This window comes from Spodoptera frugiperda, chromosome 18 (assembly GCF_023101765.2).
Source record: "Spodoptera frugiperda isolate SF20-4 chromosome 18, AGI-APGP_CSIRO_Sfru_2.0, whole genome shotgun sequence".
In the NCBI taxonomy this organism is placed as follows: Eukaryota; Metazoa; Arthropoda; class Insecta; order Lepidoptera; family Noctuidae; genus Spodoptera; species Spodoptera frugiperda.
Window position 1 is genome coordinate 8923165 of NC_064229.1, and position 27845 is coordinate 8951009.

The 27845-nt window shown below is 34.8% G+C and overlaps 1 protein-coding gene across 2 annotated transcripts in view; it reads right to left on the bottom strand.

The window, feature by feature from the left end:
• The window catches only part of LOC118277870 (fibroblast growth factor receptor homolog 1), a 97301-nt gene that overhangs the window by 12904 nt on the left and 56552 nt on the right, over positions 1-27845 (bottom strand). For both annotated transcript variants that reach the window (XM_035596867.2, XM_035596868.2), the window contains exon 3: positions 2085-2238. In XM_035596867.2, the coding sequence (XP_035452760.1) occupies positions 2085-2238 (154 nt within the window). The remainder of the gene's footprint in view (positions 1-2084; positions 2239-27845) is intronic.

Here is a 27845-nt window from a genome sequence, read left to right on the forward strand (position 1 = left end):
TTGGCTTAATTTTCTTTTAATTGTTGGGTAATATTGTTTTTAGGATCCCGTATCTAAAGGGCAAAATGAGACCCTTTACTAAGATTTTTTGTTTAGACCCGTACCTACTGCGTAAAGAGCCATCAAACCGCCACAGATGGGGCCCAGTACGGCTGATGTCTGATCCAGAGCTACGGACTACCTACGGACTCCGGCTCGAAAAGCAGGTACGGGGTAGTTTTTAGTCAGTAAGACTGACACTCTCTCTCGCCTCGCCTAAGATGGGAGAAGTCATTGGATGATTTCCCCTCTCAAAAAAAGACTCTTTTGCCAGTTTGTCGGTGCATTGGTTACCAGACTCATGAACCGTGATAGACAATTTCACAAATTATCATTAAAATATGTTGCCTCTGTTACAAAAACAGCAAAATATATTAGCAATATTAGACATTTAGAACGAAGTTATTTATAGATCTAAACAGATAAAAGTGTTTTTTAAATTATTTTCATAAACTACGGAACCTTTAGCATGTCAATCCGATTCGCACTTAGATTGTTTTTGGCACATTCCAGACTTCATCATTTGTCTGAACTGATTTAAAAATTCTGGGTCAGTGACCGGTGAGACAGAAAATAACATGCGGATTTCCTCGTCATTAAATAAAATTATCTTTCATATAAAATGAACAGAAATATGAATGAAAAAGGTGAAGCGTCTTTGAAAGTATGAATTTTCTAATGAATCTTTTTTATTCGTGATTTCACCCCTGTGAATTTGCTACTACTTACTACGTTTTTTAACGATGACAAAATAGCCCATGTTTTAATCCGGGCCCTCTATATTGTAACAAACTGTCGCATTTTTATTTAGCTGTGTCGCCAAAATCTGTAGCTCCGGCTCAAAAAGCATGAAAGGAACGGGGTGGTTTTTAGTCAGTACGAGTCTGACACTCTCGCCTCACCCAAGGCGGGAGAAAATCATTGGATGATTATCCCTACCTTAAAAAGAGAGTATATATTTAACTGGGAGTATGAAGAAGGGCACAATTGACGCAAGCAAAGCCGCGGGGAAAAGCTAGTAAACCTATAGTAAAACATAAGATTTGATCGATGCTATGTTTTGAGGCGCTTCAAATAGCATCTCATAATTCTAGTTGCATTACTGCTTGTACGTATTCTCAGTAAATATTGTTACACGATACATCGTTCGTTCGTTTAGTTCTATCGGTTCTATTTCTGTGTGTTTCGTGAAATTCCATGTTTATTGATTTAGTTCGAACTTGGATTATGTTTGGGGTGAACTTGCTCTGTTAATTGTTACATTTATTTTGTTTATTTTTATTATGTTACGTGTTCATTTTCGTTGATGTACTACTTTTGGGTTAATACGGTGTTGGTTAAGTTATCACTGGTCATGTTATGAGTCTCATATTGTAGTGAGTGTGTTATTATATTGCCTATCCTACACCGAACGTAATTTCTGTGCTATTCATTAGTAGGTAAGAATTTTCATAAAACGGAATCTAGTTGGGTGTGCGACCTCTAGCTCAATTAGGCAGTCGCAGGTTTCAACAACAACATCTATCGATTGACTTATAGGGTTGTTTATTAGACCGTCGGGCACACCTTTCATTACAATTTACATTGTGTAGCAAAGTGCAGTAAAATAATTATGAACTTAAGATATATTCTGATGTTACGTTACGTTAGCGCCTAGCTTCACTGACAGACAGATTGACGGACAATTCAATTTGACGTTTTAAAAGTGCCTTATTTAGGATTAATTGAAATAAATGCTTTAAAAAAAAAATACGTGACTGGACCGGAGTGATACCACGGCCTCACAGAAAACTAAACACCGTAAAAAACCGATGTGAAACAACTTGCGTTGTTTCGTTGTGTGAGTGACGTTACCGGAGGCGCAATTACTCCCCTTCCCTATCCCCAATTCCCCAACAACCCTTAAATTCCTATCCCCTAAAAGGCCGGCAACGCACTAGTAACGCTTCAAATGTCCAGGGGCGGCGGCAATTGCTTACCATCAGCAGAACTACTGCTCGTTTACCAGCTTATTAAACATATAACAAAATAAACATACAACATACCAATGTTTCTGCTGCACGTATTTGCTCCTCTGACTGTCGACAAGGACTCCATCTTTGTACCACAGCACTGTGGACTTGTTGATACTGGGTCTCATGCCACACGACAGTCGAACCCGCTCGTTTAATGGAACTTCTACACGCGTGTACACTTTATCTGTAACAAGAATGAGAAAGAGATTAGTCAACAAATAATAGAGAGTAGAAGAGATAGGGCATCCCAGGAGATCTGACTGCACGGTTATCTGGCCAGTCACATCAGAGCCCACGACAGGAAATAGCTTCTCTAAGGTCGCCGTTACTGAAATCGGTAAGGATGACTATATAAATTATACATATATCGAATTAGCTGGACAACTAGCTGCCGTGCAACGTGCAGTTTCGATTTCTGCACGGAGCAACTCTTTATGTGATTCACAAATTGTTGCTTCGGGTCTGAAGAAGCGAATTGAAATCGCTATTCCGCTTTGAGCAAGCGTGATAACTAATGCTCATCCTTCGAGGCCTTTGCTCAACAGTGCAGCAAATTTTTAAAAGAGTAATGGCGAAATTTCTTGCTCGTTTTTCTCCATTCGAAACTACACTTCGGAAGCAGCACCTAGCTTCACTAAAAGACAGACTAATTGACTGACGGACAAGCCAATTTTTACGTACGTTTCAAAAGTACCTTGACTTTGACTTTGATTATAATATTTGCACACCTCTTTTCACTCATCCTGAATATAAAAGGCGTGATGTTATAACATTAACAAGGTCTATGTGAAATCCAGAAACAAATATTTATAATCTCATGGCATTTGGCAAGGAGATTAGTTTAAAAAACGTAAACACGGGTCGGTATAGTTTTCATAACGTTTTGTTGTTTACGTGTAGTTACGTATAAATTCAAAGTAAACGGTTTTAATGAGCACTATTCTACCAATAAAGGACTTTCATTGATCTTAATAATAAACGTATGTAATTGTGGATATAGTATTGTTTGGTAATCAAGATATTATATGGTCATCAATAATTATGAGTATATAAATCAATTTTCAGATTGATCTGTCGTTAGGAAAAGGGTAAAATTCAATTACTAAATGTGACTCAAACATATAACCAAATAGGGCAAGAAAACAAAACCGTTTAATAACTAATTATTATTTGCATCATACTAAAAATACATATTTATAAAATAAAAAAATCGAATTTAACGCATAACCCTACAACAGCCTACGATAACATTCAACAAACAAACACCATAAAATAACGAGAATAAAGTAACCCTTTAGCGCACTGTTCTCAGATCATAAACCAAACCCTTCAACGCCTGCTGAATGTCAATAAGACCGTTGCAAATTTAAAAAACAAATCGTATTTAAATTTAATATTTTAAACGATATATACACTGCCCTTAAAATGTCGATTAAATGAATATCATTGACTTTTGTTAACAATAAACTCTGATTTATTGTGTTTGTTTATGTTAAAGGCTTATTTGAAATTTATTAAGCTTGACAATGATGTATTTATAGTGTAGCGGCGCTGTTGTACTTACGAATATATACTTTTTTATTTGCTATATTTTATCACTTTTAGATGATATATAGTAACATAAGTATGTGTTTTATTTTATTTTTAGAGATCTGTAAATCAAAGAGAGCTTGATTCAATTAAATCTAAAATACGCTTTTTGATGTGATACAATTGTTTTATTAATATTAACCTTTCTATGTATGTAAGTATTGCTTTTTTATATGACAAAATAAAAAAAAATGTGTCTAATATTTATTACGTGTTTAATTTTCATACCCCGTCATTATCCCTATTCGAGTCAGTTTCGGTGTCAGAATTCACAATATCAATCCTATATTAATAACATTTTATAACCTCAAACCTTTCTATAATAAAACTTCTAAACTAAAATGTCACGATATCTAAAAAAAAAACTTTCCAGCTCCCCAGCAAAATTCACAGCGAAATACAGAAAATCCATTTGCAACACTTGGCCGCGTTAAAATAATATGCAAGTAGGATTTATTGTGTTCAGGTGTCCTGCGCGCGCAGAGTTCTATTTTTAAACTCAAACGTGATTTTAATGAGCATTGACGCGTTCGGGATTTTATTTTCAGCACTTTTATTGTAATGACTTTTACTTTCGCTTCGCAGTTTAGGGTTAATAAAATAGGGTTGCTACTTTAAGAATAGGTATTATGTATTTTTGTTTTTTGCCATGTTTTTTATTTTTTTCAGTTAATTATGTTTTGACTCCAGTTACAATGTGTTGAATGATATTATTGTTGCATGTATCATAGAAAATACGTAGCAGCCCAACCAACAAAAGTTAGTTTTATAAAAGGCCATAGAACGTTTTGTAAAAACTATATAAAATGTGGTCAAATAAAAGGCCAAAGAAGGTGCATCTACAAAGAAAGTGGCGCAATTATATCTCCCTTTAGTGTTGTTGTATTCAGCCAAACTGTGTTGTCAAAAGCTTTTATACAACAATCAGTCACCACCAGAAACTTTATACATCATTTACCCAGCTTTTTTGAGATATAAGGTTTGGTTATAGGGCAAAATTGTTGGTTGGGAGTATACGAATCTTCAAGTAAGACATACGAGGTGTCAATTCAATCATAATTCAACCTACTTGGGAATACGCCAGAGGATATCGAAGGCCATTTTAAGATGTGACGCACATCTTCTAAATAATTGTAGTGTATGTATCACTTTATAGTATTCAAAGAAATGTGAGAAAATAATATGTTTCCGTACATTTACTTTGCAAATGGCTAACTGAAAAACATTTTAATATTTAAACAGAAGAATAATTCATCATATCGTGGTCAAAATCTAGTCTCACTAATGCAGCATCGTCCTCAGCATGTGTTTAGCCTAATCTAGCGAAACACATTTCAATTTACTTTTGCAAAGGGCTAGAAGAAAACCAAAAGAAAAATAGGACGTCTCAGTCTATTGGTACCTTTCATCAAATCTATAGGGCTATCTTAAAATAACCCAATAAAAAACAACATTTCATACATCTTTGCAACCAACTGACTCAATCTAACGTCACTATGTGGTAGTGACTCAACACTGACGTATATACACTAAAACAGGGACAAAAGAACAACTGTTCAGTTTTTATTTACACATTGTCGAGTTTGATTTAGTGGGTTACACATTACACATCACTAGTATACTGAAAATGGCAGGGTAAATGTGTATGAGATGTAAATATCACAAAATATGGAGATGATACGTAGATAGTATGATTATCAAATTCTAGAGAAAATTATTGCCCTCTATTCTATAGCGCCTATCAAGTAAAATGTCTAATTATCTCGGTAATCAGATTCAGTGTCTTTTTTATAGTATAAGCCGGTAAAAAAGCAGGATCACCTGCCGCCGCTTATGGACACCCGAAACACCAGAGGCGTCGCCGGCCTTTTGGGGGTTAGGAATTTTAGGGTCGTTGGGGAATCGGGGATTGGGATGATTACGAAGAGGGATAATAATTTTAATAACCTCACTCATTATATGACAGTCTCACTCTCAAGTTTCTTATTTTGAGTTGTAGTTAATTAGAGACTGAGAATTTGCCATAGTTATATCTATTTACAATTTGCGCCGAAACATGTATGAAAGAGTATCCCTCTCCTTTGAGACAATAAAGCCAAAGCAATCTAAAACTGAACACTAAAATAAATCCACGACCTTTTATTACTTTAAGAATGAAGTAAGCACTTACTGAGACGTCCTATTTTTAAAATACAACACTGATTGTATTTTCTTACAAAATGTATGGATACATATTATAATATTACAAGTTTACATTTACTTTGTAACGTAGCTTTGTTTCGCAAGTGGTGCCATTGGTACCGTCTGATATTTTAACAGCCAACCTGATTTGTGGACTGTGAATTATTGCTTGGGCCAGTGATGGGGAGTTTGAGGGTTATTTTTTTGTCGATATCGATGATATTCGTTTAATGACTGCAATAAATAATGATCATTACGTAATCATTCTTATTTTTGAGGTGACATTTTGATAAATAAGGTCTGAAATAAATAAAAAATAATGTATTTATTTTTATACTAGACCTTTGGATAATCATTTCAATTTAGATTTAGGTAATCATCGTTCTTATTAAGTCATTACAAACTCAATAGTTTTTATTTTTGCTAAACCAATTAAGACTTAACAAATTTTTTTTATGGTATAAACAGGTAAACGATCGATGCGAAGCGATATCACCTGATGTCAAGCAATACCGCCGGCACATCAAAATATATTAAAAAAATATCGACAAACAACTTTCACATCACTATTCCTTTTTGCAAGCCCCTTAAACCATCGATTTAGTGGTTGCATGTGTTGAGCAGATGCCTCATGCACCCATGGGTCACAAAAACTTGAAAAATCAAATTTCGAGTTGTTAAATTTTTTGGTACTTTTAAAAACAATAGCATGAGGTCGTGAGAATGGGCCTTACAAATGACCATACTGAATGATGGATTGGTATTTCTTAAACATCTTAAGGTTTAGTAAGAGAATGAGCGATTTGAGAATGTTAGTATTTCAAGTTTAGGGACGGAACTTGTCTGTTTAGATATGAATTTAATCACTATTAATAATTATAAGCTTTTCGAAGTATGGGAGAGCCCTATTTCGGCACGAATAAGCCGGGTCGACCGGAGTGATACCACGGCCTCACAGAAAACCACAGACGTGATACAACGCTTGCGTTGTGTCAGTGACGTTACCGGAGGCCCAATTACTCCCACAAATTGTTTTTTCAGGTCTGGGTATTTGAACTTGTCTATTTGTAAACGCACCCACGGCACAAGAGAAAATCTTAATGTGGGGTGCACCTTTTCAATAAAACAACAAAAAAAAATATTGGCTTTGGTTTTTGTTTAGAACGCAATAGTCTAGTCGTCTAGTGTTAGTATAGATAAATTTAATTTATCACTACAGAAAGACACTTAACTTTAGCAATTTAAAAAAAGTAATCATCAGTTTTAAATCTTTTTTTAAGCGATAACAATAAATCACTGTTAGCAAATTTCGTTTAACAACTTCAAAATGTAAATGAACTTCTAAACAAACATATATTATGTATATCGTTTGATGTATAAAAATATACTATGTACATACAATTTGTATATACAGTGCCTACTCACTACAACATGTAAAATTCTTTTTGGCTGCGATCCAAACAATTAAAAAGTAATATGTAACAGCGGTACAAAAGATTCGCATTACATGCTCGATTTTGTATAATAAGTGGTTTTTATTAATACATGGAGATTTTATTAATAGGGATGATGACGGGGTATGATAATTAAAAATCTATTTAGTCCGTCAGTTAGGTAATATAAAAAAATCGTTTTTGACACGGTTTTTTCCTATAAGATTACAATAATTAGATAAAACGAATCAGAGTTTGAGAGTGGACACATGCGTCATTTCTAGGTTTAAAACGTACGTAGAAGTAACGCCACGCGATATGTCAAATCGATATATCTTCGAAAGTATTTGTTTTCATAACAAAATAAAAAACACGTGTCTTTTCCATTGATCTCCAAGAAAAATAGATCCGTAATCTATTCAAATATACAAGGAAACACCAATACCAAAATTAACTTTACACACTTAAACATAAGCTTACAAATCTCCGAATATTTTAAGTAAGACCACCAACGCTCAACTTAGAACGCCTTCCATTGTTTTAAAAGGGTCCCTAATATTGTCAAATTGGACTGGAAAGTTTCAAACAATCACACGTAATTGTAAGTCCATTGTCATCCGGGATCATTCGGGACTACTATTTTATATATGTTATGATAATTCCCGTTTAATTATCATGAATCACTGATTCCTATAACGGAGTTAGGTAGGACGATGTGTACCCTTAGTATGACTTTGCTTTACGTTGAACGAAAATAAAACGAAAGCGCGTTCGGCGCTCTGATTGGCCGACGCGAATGAACTAACCAATCAGAACGCCGAACCCGATCTCGGTAAACGTAAAGCACTCTGTATAGGGAAGATGATTAACATTAACTTTAATTTTGTATATTTGATTTGGCCTTAGCGTCATTATTTAGACACCACTGTGGAAGGAATAAATACATCGTGAGGAAACCTGAGCTTATAATTTCTAATTATAAATTTGAAATCGCCAACCCGCATTGAGCAAGCGTGGCGATTAATACTCAAACCTTCTCTGTGTGAGAAGAGGCCTTTGGTCAGGAGTGGCCACTTATAGGATTTTGATGCATCATGCCTATTTTTAAAAACAGACTTTTTTACCAGTTATGAGTCTTATCCCTATATAGCTAGACCATCTCTTCAGGTATCATCATATCGGATACTACGCCGCACTATAACGGTCCCTCCTAATTACAACAACGGTCACAAAGTACACCTAATCAATTAATCATCTGTTAATTAATGCGCTAAGCCATATCCATCGCACGAAGGTTGCATTCCTGAATGAAGAACACTTCCTTTTCCTCGTTCCATACAGGAACTCGTGATGTAGAATTATGGATGTCGTTCATTCATCCATTCATAAAATTATCACCGTTAATAAGTTCAAAAATGTGGTAACTAAAATCATATTCTAAACAAGGTACTATTTTCTAAAGGACTTTTTTTAATAGGACAAGTCCGTCACAACCTTCCTTACCGTTGCAACTCTTTAAGTCAGAATTCATGAACTATGAAAACAACGGAACACTGAAGTTCGGCGCGTCCCAGGGACATGAATCTTATCATAAGACTTGAAACCCGCAATGAAATAAATCAGAAGAAATAATCAAATAGAGAAGAAGGGACTACACATTTTAGCACAGACCAAAGGATGAACAGAGTGTTTAGTACGAGTTTGTCGAAAACGAAACGAGAACGCTTTCGGCGTTATGATTGGTTGGTTCATTTACTTCGGCCAATCAGAGCACTGAACGCGCTCTCGTTTCGTTTTTGTTAAACGTAAAGCAAACTCGTACTAAGGCTACAGAATCTATAAGGTTCGAAGCCATTCTCTAAGGGCAAAATCCAACACGTGATCAGTATCATTGATGGCAGTAACAATAGGAGATTCCGTTCATCATACTTTCCTAATATAGTGCTTCGATTTAAGGGACTAGACGTGGTGGTACATAATGAAGAGGTGGACGGTATTGAGGTCAACAGGTGTTGGATTATTGTGATCTTTATTGCCCTTTGATTTAAGATTATTTTTGTACAATGTGCCAATTGACTTTGATTCATGTCTTTTAGGTTTTTAGCGGAATAACATAGTAGGCTACAAGAGTAAAAGAAACTATTTACTTATTTGTTGTAGAGCAAACTTAAAGTTTAAGTATGACTTGGTCAGGAATATTGCATCCAGATGATATGAACGATTCGGATGCCAAAAATCCGAGAATGCGACAAACGGCCCTTATTTAGAGGAAGCCCATAGTCATAGGTGACAGTGACAAGTTATATTTTGATGACAATTAATGACGATATTCAATGTTTACGCAAAATAATAAGACACTGAAAATGTTTAAGCAAAATACCAAGGACACCGAAAATAATTTAAAACCTGTAAAAATTACAAATATCAAAAATCGATCACATGAAACTAACAAACCTACAGTTAGAGCTGTAAGTAACCATGAAGCAACATGAAAGTGTACCGCCAAACCACATCTTGGCTTTCATTTCCTGATGGTAACCCATTAACCATTAATGCTGACCAGTCTACGGTTTCTTTTTACATTTCCTTTGTCTCAGATATCAAAGGAGATTTCATATTAAAAATTTTATGTAGAAATTGGATTTTAAATATTAGGGACTCGTTAAATTTTTGTTAGTTATAAGTCCCATAATATTGAATATAAGCTTGGGGTAAATCTAAGGAACATCATAATGAATTACAAATACTACAAATAAAAAATACTTCTTATAAAATGGGCAAAATTTGGGCAACGTATAGCGGGTTCGGCCTGGCACGGAGCAACTCTTTGTGTGATCCGGCACACATTTTTATTTCGGTTTTGGGTATCGTGTACATTTTAATTTTGATGTTTGTAAACGCACCCACGACACAGAAGAAAATCCTAGTGTGAGGCAACGTTTTTTTTAAATTAGAATAAAATTATGTAGTCTGTAATAGGTAAGATAGGTTATCTGTTAAGTATGTACCTAGGTAAGACCCTTTGAGGAAAAGCAACAACAACAGAAGTTGAAGCTCATACAGAAAAGCAAAGCTTTTGTAAAACATATCCCTAACAAGATTTATAAGTTTATACACACTCATTGGCACAAAAAGACCCCCAAGACCAAACAGTAGCCTGTTTCTCCTCACTTAAACGATTTACTAGTCTCCCTGTCAAAACCAGTAACCAACTTCTCATTAAAAAACAAAAAACCACTTAAACCATCCCCTAAAAATAAAACTGCAAACGAAATAAGGCGTCAAGTATCAATGTCAAGCCAAAACCGATACTTGAAACTAAACATAGTTAATTTTGTACCTACGACACATACTGCCAATGAATTCTAGAACTTACTGCTTTAGAAATAGAAGTGGTTAGCGTTTGTTTTGACGGCATTAATGTTGGTCTTGTTTTGAGGTGTATCACGTGACAAATGTCATATCGTGGTGCGATGTAGAAATAGCTCGGTTTCCTGTGATTTTACGGTATGTTCATAATAATATGACATGTAAGTACTAAGGGTGGTTGACATATTTTAGAAATAATTTTATAACGTATTTTTTATGGAATGGATGGCAAACGAGCAGAGGAGTCACCTGATGGTAAGCGATCAGCGCCGTCCATGGACACCCGCAACACCAGAGGAGTCACAGGTGGGTTGCATGCGTCTTGAAGGTATTTAATTGAATTGAGGCCTTAAAATTATCGTAGGTCGATATTTTAGTTTCGATATCGGGGAAAATAAAATGTTCTATGCTTTTGCAACGCCAATAATCCAATCGATTTAAGTGGGCGTTACACGAGCCTCTCATCGACGAAATATTTATAGCACATTTCTTTGAATTTCTCACTTTTCAACAGATAATTAATTTAATCACTTAACATCTAATTAGTCGTAGTGGCCAATAGTTTGTTATGACAACTTCAAAGCTAAAACTACGATAGAAGAAAACTATCAACAAAAGTACACTCAAAAGATGAAAAGAAATATTTTTAATTCCAACGACTTGTCGCGTCGGGAATATAAAAATATTAAAAAGACACACCGCTACATCCGTTTCCTGTTCGGATTTCGTATATTGCGCGTGCGCCGGCTTTTTCCCAATTAAAATGGCGGCTAAAGGTGGAAGTCGTACGTCGTTCATAGTAATCCGATACGTCATTTCCGCTTTATGATATGACAGTTGCGAAATTTGAATTTCAAACGGCCGTTTTGACGTTACGTAATTTGACAGGAATGTCAATTTGTTGTGAAATGTCAAGTATTTCAGTGGAGTTTGAGAATGTTAAATTTGATATGTTTCACAAAACGTGTGAATAAATATCTCTTCTTACATTTCACTGGTACTAAATTAATGTGGATTACATTTTTGTACTGTATTTTAATAATATAAGCAATAATGAGTAACATAAAGGTATTTATAATCATAATGAACCTTTTTAAAATCACGTAGTAATGAAATAAATAAAAAATAAATAAACGTAGTTCGAAATAGCAGATGACACATACGTCATAAACATGAAGTTAGGTGCTTGTAATCATTTGCTACGATCGTCATATAGGATGCATTTTATTAATGTTGCTTCCTTCACGTACTAACATACTATCATACATTCAAAGATTTAAGAATACTACACACCTGAATGATCATTTAGACATTACAAGTGACAAATGAACTTGCCCTTTTTGTATCTCCTTACTCTGAAATATCTATTAGATAATCTGATGACATTCGTACATTGTAAAAAATCCGTAAACCAAATTGCTTACAGTTTTCGAATACCAGAATAACCATTGCTGAATTCTCTAGAAGGGTGGTTATCTATAATTAACCCATCAGCTGCTGCACACTATTATCACATTCACAATCTCACAAAAACGTCACCATCATAAATTTTAATTACAAAAGCAATAATTACTCACATTTCTGCTAATAGGAACCGTATAGTAAAACCTTTTTGCTACCGTTCGAAACTTTTTCTATCGCTTCCAATTTTGGCGCGAAGGGTGAACGCCGCCATCTTGAAATTATTTTTAGACGCACGCGTTCGTTTGTTTTAGTTGCGTTCAATTAGTTTGATTTGTGAGAAATCAATTTCATGGAAGGTAATAGAAGGAAGTTAGTTAAAATGCTATAAATATTCTTAAAACGGAAAGGGAATATTTTTAACTGTTAAGTTATGAACAAAAATAGATTCGGATATGAACGAAATAGTCCAGATAACCTATAAAAGACTGAAAATTAATACAGACAAAGTCTATATTTGCTAGATTGACTAAAAATAGACCTGAACTAGAAATAATCCGGTCAAATGTCGAGTGTGTAGCTAGTGAGCTGTGGTGCAACTGTCAAAGTATCAGTGAATGATATCGCCCACCCACTCGAAGTAAACGAGGCAGTCAATTCATTCAAAGACGATATTAAAAGAACTGAAACAGCGGATACAAGACATTTCTCTTTTATCCACATCCCACTAGAAATATAATTCACAAATGAATTTGTAATTTATTGAGATGAAAAAACGTAATATAACATAGCGACAATAATTTTCCGTAAAGTGGACAGGGTTATACTTTTAGCCAAATTATATTATTTTTTTATGAATCTAATGCAATGGTTAGAGACTATTGCAAAACACTACATAAAATTAGCACTATTTATTTTACGAATATCGGGCAAATTATTAGCAATAATACATCAATTGCTGAAAATAATGACAGGAAAAATTTATGGAATCACGCCTCGTGGACGCAGCCCGATACGTTGCATTGGTCCGATTAGATCCGCACCACACTAGATTCTACTATCCACAATGCCCTTCACACCACCAGAGGTAGAAATATACAGTATGGAGATCACTCATATGACTTAAATGAAACTACAAGTAGGTAGTACTCGTCCACAAAATTATTATACAACGAAATATTGCAACGAAAACCGTAAAAAATTCAAACAAAATAAGTAATGAAATAATCAAATATCAAATTCTATGGTTACGGTAACGAAAGATCGTACGTGAGAAAGTGATGCATTAGGATGATCACGACCCTCAGCACTGAGGAAAATCAATCAATGAGGAGAAGTTGAACATAACACATAGACCTGATCATAAACTACTTCATCAATAGAAAACTCACACCATAAATTATATCAAAGAGTCTGTAAGTCTATAAAGTACTATAATGTGGTTTACACTGTGTAATTAGTCGTGCGCGTGGGCAAGCGCTAACAAAGTTTATTTATTGACCTTTTGCCAACGGAAGCGTGTGATGTAGTTAATCTGGTTTATTAAGTGTTATATAAGTTTTTGTCTCGTTCTGTTGTTTTAGTTTGTTTGTCTGTCTGTCTGTCTGTGTCATCATAGGTGTAATGGAGATGGTGCTGAAGATTTTTATGGAGTTTTTATTGTTGTGATATTAATTTTTTTGGTGTAATTTTTTGTTTGTGATTAGTACTGATTAGTAAATACTGGTTGAATTCATTGACAGGGATTCATTGATAATTCAAAAATAGAGAAATAAAACATTTTCTCGTTGTTAAATTACTAACGGAATTTCCTGTCCTAAAATTACTAAAGGGATTTTTCACTATCTTTTTTAATCAATTCATCATCATTTCAGTTATAAGACGTCCACTGCTGAACACAGGCCTCTCCAATGAAATTTTCAAATTATTTGATATTAATTTGTTAAATCTATTGTTAATCAATTTAACCAACACAACCTACAACTCCTACAACTCTGAACCTACCTTATACCTAAGCTTAAAATTAAGATCTAATCTTATATCAGATCTCCACAAGCTACACGGCAGTTTTAATTAGGAACACGTTTCCTCGAATATCTCAAACTATCGTCGTGGAACATAATTTCTAATGTTTCATTGGATAAACGTTACAGTCTGTATTAACATTGCTTTCACGACTCACGTCAGTACGGTCAGGAAAGTAAAGGCCCGCCCACATGCGTTGGCGCAGGATGATTTGAAGAGGCGTGTTGGAGGTGAGCGCAGAATTACAATGTATAGAAAAATCTAAAATTTTTAGGTATATTTTGTTTTTCTAACAAGTTTTTTGATAACAGTGGATCAAGTAATAAATATAAAAATACAAACTGTTTTTAAGACAGTTTTGAAAATTAAACATGTTCATTACCAAGTAAAGTTATCTAATACATAAGCAATTTATATTGTAAATATTTTTATGATTACAATTGTTCATTTAATTTTGACTAAGTTTACCCAACGGAGGTTTTATGTCAAATTATTTTATAACGTTTTATACTAAACTTTCAAAGTTGGTTTTCTTAACTAATATTTATAGTGTCATCTGCGCATGAGTTGATCTAATACGTCGTTCAATTTAGAGGACAAATTCTGTCTATAAACAGTCGGAGACTTAGTTAATTCATTTTGAAGAGAAACTGCCTTTTCACTCAGATGGTAATGTAGACTATAATTTTCTAGATTTTTAGAGAAATGCAATTTATTTCTCTAATGATTTCAGTTGCATTTCTATAATGAATGATTGACTTCGATATCTATAATGAAATCTACAACTATTTTATCATTAAAGTTTCTCTATAATAGGTGACATTTATTGTTTTATGAAATGTGGTTTTGCCTATTTACTGTATCAAGTACTACCTACTTATCTGTTTATGTGAATTTTAATTGACAAAATCAAATAATTCATAACGCTTTCCAATCTTCACGTTGAGAACGCGATCGTTAGGTAGATGATAATTATGACTTTTATAATATTAATCACAAATTAAATTAAATAATAATTGGCAATCGGTGAAGGAAAACATCGTGAGGAAACCTGGGCTTATAATTTCTAATTATAAGTTTGAATATATAAGTCACAGATTTTATTCTTGAAACAACTCTTTGTGTGATTGTTGTTACAGGCAATAAATCGTATGTTGATATTGGCCTGAAATAATTACGTTAGCCGAAAAACATAAAAAATTAAAAATAATTTGTATGTTTGTGGATCAATTTGTATAAAGGCACCTACGACTCAATAGAAGATCCTTGTATGTGTTATATGGGGTCAAGTTTTTAAAACAAAAATTTCTCACATAAGCCTTATATTAATACCAAAACATACACTACCTAAACCCAAAACAAAACACTAATCTTCGTTTTCAAAACTAACCAAAATATTTTTAAAGGAATCGAAAGGACATATTCGTCCGTTCTTAGATGACTTCCGTTGTCTATTTGAATGTCGTCGACTGGCCCAATAGGTTCAGTAGGAAGCCATTCGTCACGGATTACTTAACCCGGGAAGTGACACCGTGATCCTGGCTACTGTTGTCGGTAAACCCCGGATTAGAAAAATAAATACGGACCTTTTTTGAAATATATTTGGGAATCGATGGGAATGATTTTGTTTTGACCAAGAAAGGTGATTTTGTTTTTGGGCTCTGTCTGTGGGTTCTGAAAACTTCTCGTTTCCGTAAGAAAAGAAAAAAATACGTGTCTCATATTTTATAACAATCTACAAGACGGACATTAAAATAAAGATTAGTCATCTCCCCTATTTATTCATTTTGAAACATTATAACGTTAAGTTAAACCGTTATCCCTTGAGGGCATAGAAACCACTGCCTACCTAATCAAAAGCATTATCATATCAAAATCGATTGTCACAATAAAATAAATATTTATAACAAGAACTGAATTATCTATCCGATAATGGAAACTAATAAAATTGGACATTAAATACTCGTAGTTTACGGTGATCCCCAATCCGCTATATTTTACGACTCAGCGTAATATATCATGCGCTTTACCGTTTACTCCTGCCTACCCAATAATCAATTGCCAATAACTTTCTACCTTGAGTTTACTTGGTCTGATTTGTATAGTTATACGTGCAGTACAGAAGTCCTACTAGGAGAAGCCATGTTTGCAATTTTATGTTATTATTGATATAACATTAATACGCTACAAGCTTTCTAAAAGCATATAGGTATATCTATATAGATGGGATTCTATGATAACATATATAACAGTAGAACATAATTTAAATATTTAAGAGTAGACTAAATGTGAGAAAAACGTGTTTTCAGTATGGGCCGGTTCGACCGGATTTAATGGCGGCCTGTCAGAAAACTGACGTGAAACAACGCTTGCTTTGTGTTTCGTTGTCTGTGTGAGGTTACCGGAGGCCCAACAACCCCTTTCCTAATCGCCTGATTCCCCAACAAACCATAAACTTGACTTCTGACTCCTCTGATATTACGATTAGGTCCATGGGTAGCTTACCATCAGCTGAACCATTTATTATAAAACTAAAGCAAACCAAACACCTTCGAAATAACATTAATACTTCTGCACATAACTTGCCTTACACTGAAAATAGTCTATCGAAATAATATAATAGAAATGTTTGCGTTCTACCGCTGACCGCGTTTATTTATGCGAGCAAGGTGCACTCGAGGTGTCTAGCTGAATAATCAGACCTTACTGGGAGTTAATGAAACTGTCTTTGTATTGCTATCTTACTCGAGGTGAGATATATGCCATGAGGATGGTGAATGAGTGTTAGGATGGGTTCTTAGTGTGTTTTCCACCAGAGATGTGCTATGCTACGTTGCTGTGGTTGCGTTTGGCTTCCATCAATCATATTCATTGGTACATATAGCTTAGTACTTGTGGAAACGGACTAAGCTGAAAAGTAAGATAGATGCGTGCTCTGGATGGCTGCCCTACTATCTATACATCGTATACTCGAGCTGTGTTTCTCGCTCAGCTAAATAGCTTAATATCAGTTTCAAAGCTTAGCTAATACATCTTCGTAGCATAACTACATAGCACATCTCTAGTGAAAAAGCACCTACCACAAAAACAAGTATTACCTATCCAAAAACTTACAATTAAATCCAAAATCTATTGGAAAGTTAGCCACTAACCTACGCTTTATTTACTAAACAAAATCTATCGTAAAATGAACGCTAAATTGGAATTTTGTATGAAATATAGAACTTTCTTACTCAATATCGAAGCATTATAATCTAGACGTAGGACACAAGATAGGAATCAGGTTTAGGCATAATAGGGTTTTAGAAGGCTAGAAGATAATAGTGACAATGAACAGGGTACAGATAGATTACATTAGTGATAAGCCTGGATAGTAGCCTGTCGGATTAGTTCTAATAAAATAGACTGTTCAGTGGCTTGGGTATTCAATGATTGCTGAACACATGGGTTATTTCACTTAAATAACTGCATTTGTATAAAGTAAAGTGGATGACTAATTTTTATTTTAATGCTCGAGTTGTAGATTATTTTAAAATGTTAGAGACGTATTTTTTATTTTCTTACGGGAACAAATACTTTCGACTACATATCGATTTGAAATATCGCGTGACGTCACTTCTTGGTACATTTTTCACGTAGAAATGATTGTATTTATTATTATTTCTCCCACTCCTAAACATTGATTCGTTTTATCTAAGTATTGTTATCTTATTATTTATTATTATCTTATATGACAAAATAAAAAATACGTTTGTAAAAAAAATACTATTTTTTCAATAGATAGAGTGATTCAAGAGGAAGGTTTATATGTATAACACATGCATTACATATCACCATTGCACCCATGCGAAGCTGGGGCGGGTCGCCAGTATATTATATATTTCTAGGTATCAAAAGTCCTTAAATAACCCTACCTTATATAAAAGACAATTTCGAATAAATCTTCGTGTCATACAATTATGACACCAGTTGGCATCGACGGAGGACACGGTTTGCATAACAATGCAAAACGTCACAGTACAGTTATAACGTAACGTTTATTGTTACGTTTTTGGTGCGTTATGTGCACTGTTTGTGTGTATGTTTGTCGTTGTGTTGATAAATAACTCTGTTATTGTTTTATAGTTGAGTTTTTGTTGATATAAAATGTTAATTTATGTAACTGACTCGTTATTTGAGTAGATTAAGCTTTTTTAAGGGGGGGGGGGGAGAATTCATCCAATGACTTCTCTCGCCTTGAGCAAGGCAAGAGGGAGTGTCAGACTCTTACTGACTAAAAACCACCCCGTTCCTACTCCTGCTTTTCGAGCCAGAGCCCCTGTAAACTCGCTAGGTAGACCGCAGCTCCGGAACGCCAAATGCTACGATTCTAACACACTTCTTTCGCTGACTGCTTGATTCAAGCCTAAGTGCCGTACAATCGGTCCCAGCTTCGATCAAGCCCGGATATTTTGGGCTTCTCCGAATAGTCTGGAATAATGCCCCATGACTTTGGCACTGTGATCATAACGTAATACATATTATTATACATATGTGCACCTCTGCCTACATTCCAATAATACCTTACTTAGAACATGATGTTATCAATTTAGAATGTGCACAATACATAGCAATTTCGCCTACTTGTAACCTGATGACACAATTTCTCAATTACCTCTACTCCTCTCTCAATAGGTAACACCCAACAAATGCTAGACTATTAGTTTCTATTAGTCCGTTCTAGGATGTCTAACGTAGACTGCCTATCTAGATTTTGATCTTTGAGCTCTTGATTCATGAAACATTTTGCTGAACAAATTGCTTTGGTAATAGTCTCTAAATAACATATTTAGCTGTTGCACTTGAGATTACATTATTTATTATTGATATTACCTCTAACTAAGAAAGAACCCCAAGCCAGAACTAGACCCAGACCAACAGACCACCATAGATGAAGCCCAGTGGGACTGATGTCTAACCAGAAGCTACGGATTACTTGGCAGGTTACCGGGGCTCCGGCTCGAAAAGCAAGAGTAAGAACGGAGTGGTTTTTATTCACTAAGAGTCTGACACACCCTCTCGCCTTTTTGTGAAGTTACCTCGGCGGACAGTTACATAAGAAACATTTATAACACAATTAATTGTATAATTATAAGCCATCCCCCAACTCCCAACTCAACAATACAATAAGAATCAAAATCAATCAATAAATTCCAAAAAGGTATTCGAACCCACTATTTCAAGTTCGCAACCAACATAAACGGGCCGGAACGCGATTATTTTCAAAAAACATTCCTGGCAACACACACGTGTTAAGTGCGAAACCACGATAGTCTAATGCAAAGATTAGGTATTTCCGCTGCGCAGGAGTGCGCATCTGTGATGTTTAATCTGTGACTCACTTTGCAACTTCTTGAGATATTTCTTATTATATTAATGGTGGTAACATACTTGGTGATAGGTTGGTATTTTACTATTATATTTTGGTCAAATACATATATTGAGGATACCTGGATAGACATCCTGACAGACTTAATGAGGAATCCTTCAGTTATAATAATATTCGCTCGTTTATATTGTTCCAAATGATTTAAATTAAACGATAAGTTTTCGATTGTAATGCGAAATAAAAGAATTCAACATTTTATGTGAACTTTAATCATATGCATACTTTTTTTATGCAACAGTAGGCAAAGGAACAGACGTATCATCTGATGGTAAGCAATCAGAGCCGCCCATGGATACCCGAAACACCAGAGGAGTCACAGGCTGTCTTTATAGGTAAGTCCTAGGTACGACATAAAAGGTTACAACAAAAATATACCGGTGCCATTTAAAAATTAAATGTTTTTTCTATAAGCTATGATCATACTGTTGTACATTTTTGTCCTAGCTATGTTATCTGATACAATTGATTCAAATGTACTATTTGACCAAGAATAGGCAAATTCCGCCCAAGTGTGTTACCAGCTTAAATAAAGAATGTAACATCTTGTGGGGGGTATGCAAAACAAGGTGTTGACGTAACATGTGTGTTCCCAAATTTCATGTGAGAAAGCCTCATAATTGTCTGGATATTTTGGCAGATTGGCTACATTGTCCGCCATGTGTCCGTTGGCGGATTCAAATATTTTATCCATTTGTAATCTGTTTTATAACAGGAATCTAAACTCTATTATTAACTTTAACTTAATATATAAAGCTGAAGAGTTTGTTTCTTTGAACGCGCTAATCTTTGGAACTACTGGTCTTATTAAAAAACTCCATTCATCCAACTGCTTTCATTTAATACGGGACATTAATTAATGATCATACAACGAATCCTATTTACCACTGTCCTTTATTCTGTAACAAAAACATTTCGAAAAAATTAAAATATACCCATGCCATAGACCATAAATAAAATCCTTGCAAATCCCACTTACGATCTTTTGGTGACATAACTGGCAAAAACTAACCACGATAGTGTTATATAACCAAATACAATCTATACTAAATATAAAACAATATTCATAGCACCCTTTTACATTGTTCTCTTGTTCAGAAGCCGCGCCTGCGCACTGTCTGCGTGAGACTTCACACTTGTCTTGTCCACAAGGCTTAGTAACTGTGGTTCTTTGTCATTTAACATAAAATCAACTGAACATGTTGCCACTATGGAGAAAAGGACAGAAGGTCCGGATGGAGGTTGGACTTTGACCTTTATTTATTATATTGAACTAATAATGGAAGATACTGGAGTAACCCATAATTAATTTTGAACTTAGGAAACAACAACGTCACATGTTTTATGTCCGAAGGGGTAGGCAGAGTTGCACATTAAGGCATGTAATGCCGCTATATAAGGTACACCAACTTTTCACCATTTGTGTTATAAGTCCCATGTAATAGAGGGTGAGCCTATTGCCATATACTGGGCACAATTCCATATCCCGTACTACCACTGAAAAGTTTACGAAAATTAAAAATAAATTAATTACAAAAATGTCATACTACTAAAAAATAATAATACGATAGCAGAGATTTAAATCATGACAAAACAACATCACAATTTATCCAAGCTAATGAAACATAAAGAAATCAAATAAAGAATATTCAAAATGTATGTAACAATCTACAACAATCCATCATCTCTCTACGATACACCACCAACCGCTATTTTAACCAAACTTCGCCTTCTGCCCAAACCTACAGACTGTCACAAATGAGCTGACTCATCTGACCTTGATTCTGTCGCCGAGACGCGGTCCAGACGAGCGAACAACAAAACGTGTCGTTACTCATATGTCTCAAACATGGGGGTTTGTAGGGCTACCACTTACGTATAGACTTTCTTTATACAATGTGATAGGGATGGAACTTCTAACCCGTTAAGGCTGAGTACTACATCTAATTTTATTGACAAAATAAATAATATGGGGTGTTAAACCCCCATGTGAAAATATTGAAAAATAGCGTTATTTTTGTTTCTACGACGCATACAACCTTTGATATCGCATAAACTATCATGCGCGCCGTAGTACATTAAAAAAAATAGCCATAATTTTTAGGGGGAGGGGGTTCAACCTCCCATATTTTTTTTTTTTGTTGATAAAATTAGATGTAGTACTCAGCCTTAACGGGTTAGAAGTCTCATCCCTATCACATTATAGATTGTGAGTCAGGGTTGCCTCTGGTGATTATTGTGCTCCGAATATGTTAATTGTGTTTTAATGTTGATTGATTTATTTTGTGAAAATGTGTTCATGAGAGTATATTGTGTTACAGTATAAATTATGAGTTGTATTAAAAGATTCATGGTTTACTTGTCTAAGTACTGAATCAGGCTAAAACTCTGTAGGCACTAAGAGGCCCCAAGTTAGCAAAGGATCAGGAAGAAGAAAGCACAATGATTGAGTAAAGAATAAGATTTGATTGGTGGCTGGGCAACTGGCTGCCGTGCACCGTGTAACGGATTCGATTCCGAAGCAACTCTTTGTGTGATTCACAAATAGTTGTTTCAAGGAGTCTGAGTCTCATATGTATGTGAACTTGTATGTTTGTAAACGCAATCAACAACACAGGACAAAACCCTAGGGTAAGGCAAGGTTTTATTAAAAAAAAGAGAGGTACATTTCAATTTAATTACAATTTTTGAAGAGAATTCTTTGTTTATGTATGTGTAGGACGATATCACACTTCTGTTAATTAATTGCAAATAAAAATATGTTTACCTCAAACCTATAGAAACGGTAATAAAAATGACAAGTCATCAAAAACAAAACATAACACAATCCAAACAAACATTTACAACACACTTTAAAAACTTTAGCTTCCACATAAACCTTTTACTCAGTCTTCTCAAATTACATATTTGCGTTGGAAAGTGTCAGCCACTTGTAAATTTTAAGTAAATATGAAAATACATGCCAATTACTAACGTGTGACAAAGATGTCACACAGAAATAACCTCATTGGTATAGTATGTCCACCAAATATTACTAAGAATCCTCTGCTGAACCATGGACTGAAGATCCATGGTTCAGCTTGGTAGTTGCCGGGAGTGTATTGACTACCTAGCGGGTTTACCGGGGCTCCAGCTCGAAAAGCAGGAGTAGGAACGGGGTGGTTTTTAGTTAGTAATAGTCTGACACTCCCTTTCACCTCGTTTCATGCGGGAGAAAACATTATTGACGGATGATATTTTCCCTCTAAAAAAAGCTTGGTAGTACTTACTCTCTATTAGGTAAATGTGTATGTCTTAATTAGCTTTTATTTTTATTACGAAGAAATCGAAAAAGTCCATTAATAAATACTTTGCTGACTTGCACATGGACAATTTTACATTTAGAACTTTAGATAATATTTGCACTTAAAATATTTGTCTTCGAAGAATAAAAGGTGTAATATTATATGGACAAAGAGAATGTTGATTACTCGTGAGTGTGCTTAGGAAATGGCTGCTTGACGCTGCATACATCATATCCGATTGCCACTTCACTTTGTGGCGAAATGTGTGTGAGATATTAACTGTTATAAAGTTATAATATAACCTATTCTCGTTACAGTTATTAATATTTATTTTGTTGATAAGTTTATCTGTTATTGGAAAAAAAATGTTGTTTTATCAAATTCTGTATCATCAATAAGGAATGAATTCTGTTTTTTTTTTAAAGTTAGTCATATCTTTTATATATTTTTTTTACAACATAACTAACCTACTTAGCGGGTTTACCGAGGTCCCGGCTTCAAAAGCAGGAGTGGGAACGGGCTGGTTTGAGTTAATAAGAGTCTGATATTCCCTCTTGCCTCGCCCAAAGCGGAAGATGACATTAAATGATTTTCACCCTAAAAAAAGATGTCATATATTGTGTTTGTATGTTATTTAAGAAAAGGCATGAGTCATATTTATAGCTACTATCAATGAATTTTTAGGTTACAAACATGTACTATTCCAATTCTAAACTTTACATAGATCTTGAAGTTCATGTCGTATTTAGACACACGACCCTAAACAGAAGCTAAGAACATATTTAACAAGTTATTCAAAACAAAACTTTCCCGAAGCCTCATTAACATTATTAGGAATATGTAAAGGCATACAATTATCGCGGCGTCCATACAATATTTACATTACAATTAGTCCCGGGTTCACTCGGGGTCCTGTGTAGAACCATTCTCGTTTTGAAGAGCTTTGCAAACATGTTGGCTTGGTGTCAGTGTCACTGGTTGAGGTCAGAAGAAGACATGAAGCAGGTAATAACAGAAGATTGAGTTTATTTCTTAAGTCTTTGACTGCCAATAGAAAACTGTTGAAGGCAAATCTTCCGTCAACATGGTAACGTAGGCAAGGCTCGGAACCGGTTTAAAAAATACCGGTTAATACCGGTTTTCCTCCGAACTTTTCTTAAGAACGTGAACTTATTAAAGAACTTTATTTTAACCTAAATTAACCGGTTTATTCGACGAGGGGCATGTCGGTACACGCGTTGAAATATTATTATTGAAATAAGCTGAACAGCGCGCGGCGTTTCTTTGATGTGCGTCGTATTAACCGGTTTTTATTGCTCTAAACCGGTTAATCCGAAAAAACCTTTATGAAAATACTGTTCCAAATACCGGTTTAAAAAAACCGGTTTCGCGAACGAAACCCAATGTAAAGGTTTTGCGTACAAGTACATAATAACGGTTTGAAAATTTAACCGGTATCCGAGCCTTGAACGTAGGTACTAAACAAAATATATATATTATGTGCTAGACAAATGAGCTTTAAGGCAAACGAGCTGACGTATCATCTGTAAGCACATGCTGACTATGGACAGTCCTCGAGACACCCGCAACACCAGAGAAGTTACAAGTGCATTGTGCCTTTTAATGAAGGGAGGATTCGGTAAACCTAACACACAAGACGAATAACAACGCAAGCGTTGTTTCACGCCTATGAGGCCGTGGTATCACTACCTCACAGCACAAAACACACATTTGTGCCGAAGCATGGAACTTTTATAGTCACAATTTTTGTGATTAATAGAATCCAAAGTTCAAGTTACCTTTTCAACAGTTGTACTTCTGTGTATAACCTCTTTGACTATGTCTCACTCGCATAAAATTACAATAAATATCACTGAAGCGTTGTTACCATATTAATTATGAAGCCATAAGCTTTTGTAAACGGCAGTAAGGAGCATTTTGTATATATCCTATGGGATTATATGGTAAATAAATGTTTTCATTGAAATCCTAAATTGATTGTTGGTATATAATACTAAGGTATTATATGTATTTTATTGATAAAATTATTCTTAATAGCTACTTTAAGTACGGTTAGGATAGGTGAAGCTTAATTTAATAATCTTATTTAAGAAATTTAAAGACTCTCATTGGTCCAGTGGTCGTAAGTGCGACTGCCGGACTAGCGGTCTTGGGTTCGATTCCCGTGTCGAGCAAAGTATTACTGGGATTTTTTCGGTTTTTCCGAAATTTTAAGTAATAGCACGGAGTCTGGAATTGTGTCCAGTATAAGGCAATAAATTCACCCCCTATTACATGGGACTTATAACATAGGTAAATTGTGAAAAGTAAGTATACATTCTACAGTAGCATTACGTGTCGTAGTATGCACTTCTGCCTACCCATTCAGGGATAAAAGCCATGACGAACTTACGTTTTAAGTCTCATGTAACACATATCTATTATTCCATTACTTGCATATCCCAAATTATTTTATCCATATGACATTGCAAAAGTAACAAGCAATGACTCATATCTATAAAACATGTTTTTAATTACAAATCAAAAATCATTTAACTCAATAACAGAGATTTAATTGGTTGACAGATCAGTAATAAATCAATGTAAACTGCAGATGTCCAATGACCTTAGGTCGCAGACGGACAGACAGACTGACAAAAAATCCCAGACGTGCAAGAAATACTTTACAGCAATTATAATGCTTGCATTTTGTCTAGGTTACTTAGGCACTGGTTATAATCTAGACGGTTTTTTTGTCTAGGTAATGCAGTGACCGTCGTGGTGATCGTATTAGTCATGCTGTGCAGTTTGTGTTGCTGATGTTTTTTTTTTTGTGGTGGGAATCTTTCTGTTAGGTGTAGTCTTTATCATAATGTGTATAAGTATGAATATACCTATAGAGTCGTTTTGCTATCTTTCTTTAATGAGGGAGACTGTGCTAGATTTGTGGGGTTGCGATTAATTAAATTCAAATTAATTTTACCCTGAAATGTGCTAAGATTATCAAACTTAGTGATATTACTGAGGACAGTAGAGTAGTGTGCCCAGGCGGGCCCTCGTATAAAGAAGTGTTTGGAGGCCCCTTTTTTTTACAGGGGAGGAATGACTGTTTCCCCGTCGGTCTTTTAAGCCTCAAAGAAAGGAATTACCTATAAATTGATTATTTGGACTTTTGTAATTTCTGAATTTTGCTTGCGTACATACGTTGGGGACCTCCGCAGCCCGGGGGCCTCGTATGATTGATACGGATATAGAAGTGCAAAAGTAAATCACGCGTCCTAAGAAAAAAACTTTCATTAATAACATTATAATAAATCTGCAAAGAAACTTTAACCTAATACAAAACAAAATAAAACTGAAATCTCCATAAAAACCTAACATAAAAAGTCTACATGTCATGTAATCAAAAAATACAAATGATTCACATAACTACAGGAAGTGCTACCGGGTAATTGAAAAACTGCTACTAATTAAGGCTAATATCGTTATAATATTACGTTACCCAGCACTAGTGTTGTGCCGTGTTATTATCATTAGGATAATGATGCAAAAATGTTGGATAGTGTTGTGAATTATGATAATTTAATAACTTCATTTCGTATGGTTATTTTTATCGGAAGAGAAAAAGGATGTTTAGCAATATACATAAGCACTTTTAAAATAATAATAAAAACGGGCAATCAATTGATTATTTCGTCGATCCCCGACTCCCCAACAAGCCTTTAATTCCTAACCCCCAAAAGGCCGGCAACGCACTTGTAACGCCTCTGGTATTTCGGGTGTCTATGGTCGACGACGATTGCTTATCATCAGGTGATACGTCTTACCGTCGTTTACCGGCTTTTACCACAAAAAGCACATAGCATAAAATTTATATTTATGTTTTATTCTTATAATATAAAAAAAAAACCTAGAATGCGCTTAACAATGCGTTAAGCGCAAATCTGGATAACTGAATCGATTTCGCTTATTATTTTTTTGTTGCATTTGTCATTGTTAGGAGAAAGTTCTTATGCAAAAAAAAACTATTAACAAAGAATCGAGAGTAGTTCGCTGGTAGTCAATAAATGTTAGATAGACCTATTCATAGAGACATATTTGATAGAATCTCAACTATAATTCCTTTTTGAAAATATTCCAATTATAAGTATTGTACCTACATATTCAAACAAGATTCTAAATTAGTCCATGAGCGTGCCACTAAATAAATATTTGTAGTGAAGTGCGAGCTGTCCTTGATGCCTCGAAGTTGGGGTAAGCAGAGATGTCTAAAACGGGAGCTGTAGTCAAAAGCTATTTATAAAACAACAAAAGGAGGTTTTGTGTTAAGTAAATCATTTTAGCTGTAAACTTTAGTCCCTGAGGTTTGTTTTTGTGGTTTCAACTTGTTGGTTTTAGTTTGACAAATGGGTAAATGTATGAGTGACTGGGATAGTAGGAATGTTAACTAAAAATCATGGTTTACACACGTAAATTAATAGAGAAAAGCTCTACTAGTTTCTCGTCACAGAGGAACTCTTCATCATGAGCAGCGTGCGCAGACTTTGATTTGATTTTTAATTAATTTAGTATGTCTCACGATAGTTATTATAAAAATATTAGGAAGGTTGTTAAATAATATTTCAAGGTTATATTACCTATACATAAATCACGCATGTTTTTCAGCAGTCTCTTTTCACAATATCGAGAAACATTAAGAACAAAATCGATATCTCCTCTACTCTACTCAAACCAATATTAATAAATACAAATAAATCGAACAACAACACGATTCAAATACCAGCATAAACTCAAATAATTAGGAAGTTCCAATCATAAGGCCACAGAATTCCAGAGAAACAGTGTAACAGCCAAATGTTGTGCTTGTAAGTCGAACCGGCCAGTAACATGACACCTAGATGTTTATAAGAAAAACAATTCCGACCGTTCCACGTAAATTTTGTTATATGGCAACCCAGAAAGAATCGTTATATTTAAATTTAAATTGAACGTTCTACGAATGGTGTTTTTGAAGTTTTGCGAATTTGTGTTCTATGTTTAAAAGTAGTCTATGTATCTGTTTAGTGTTTTTTTAATATTTTTT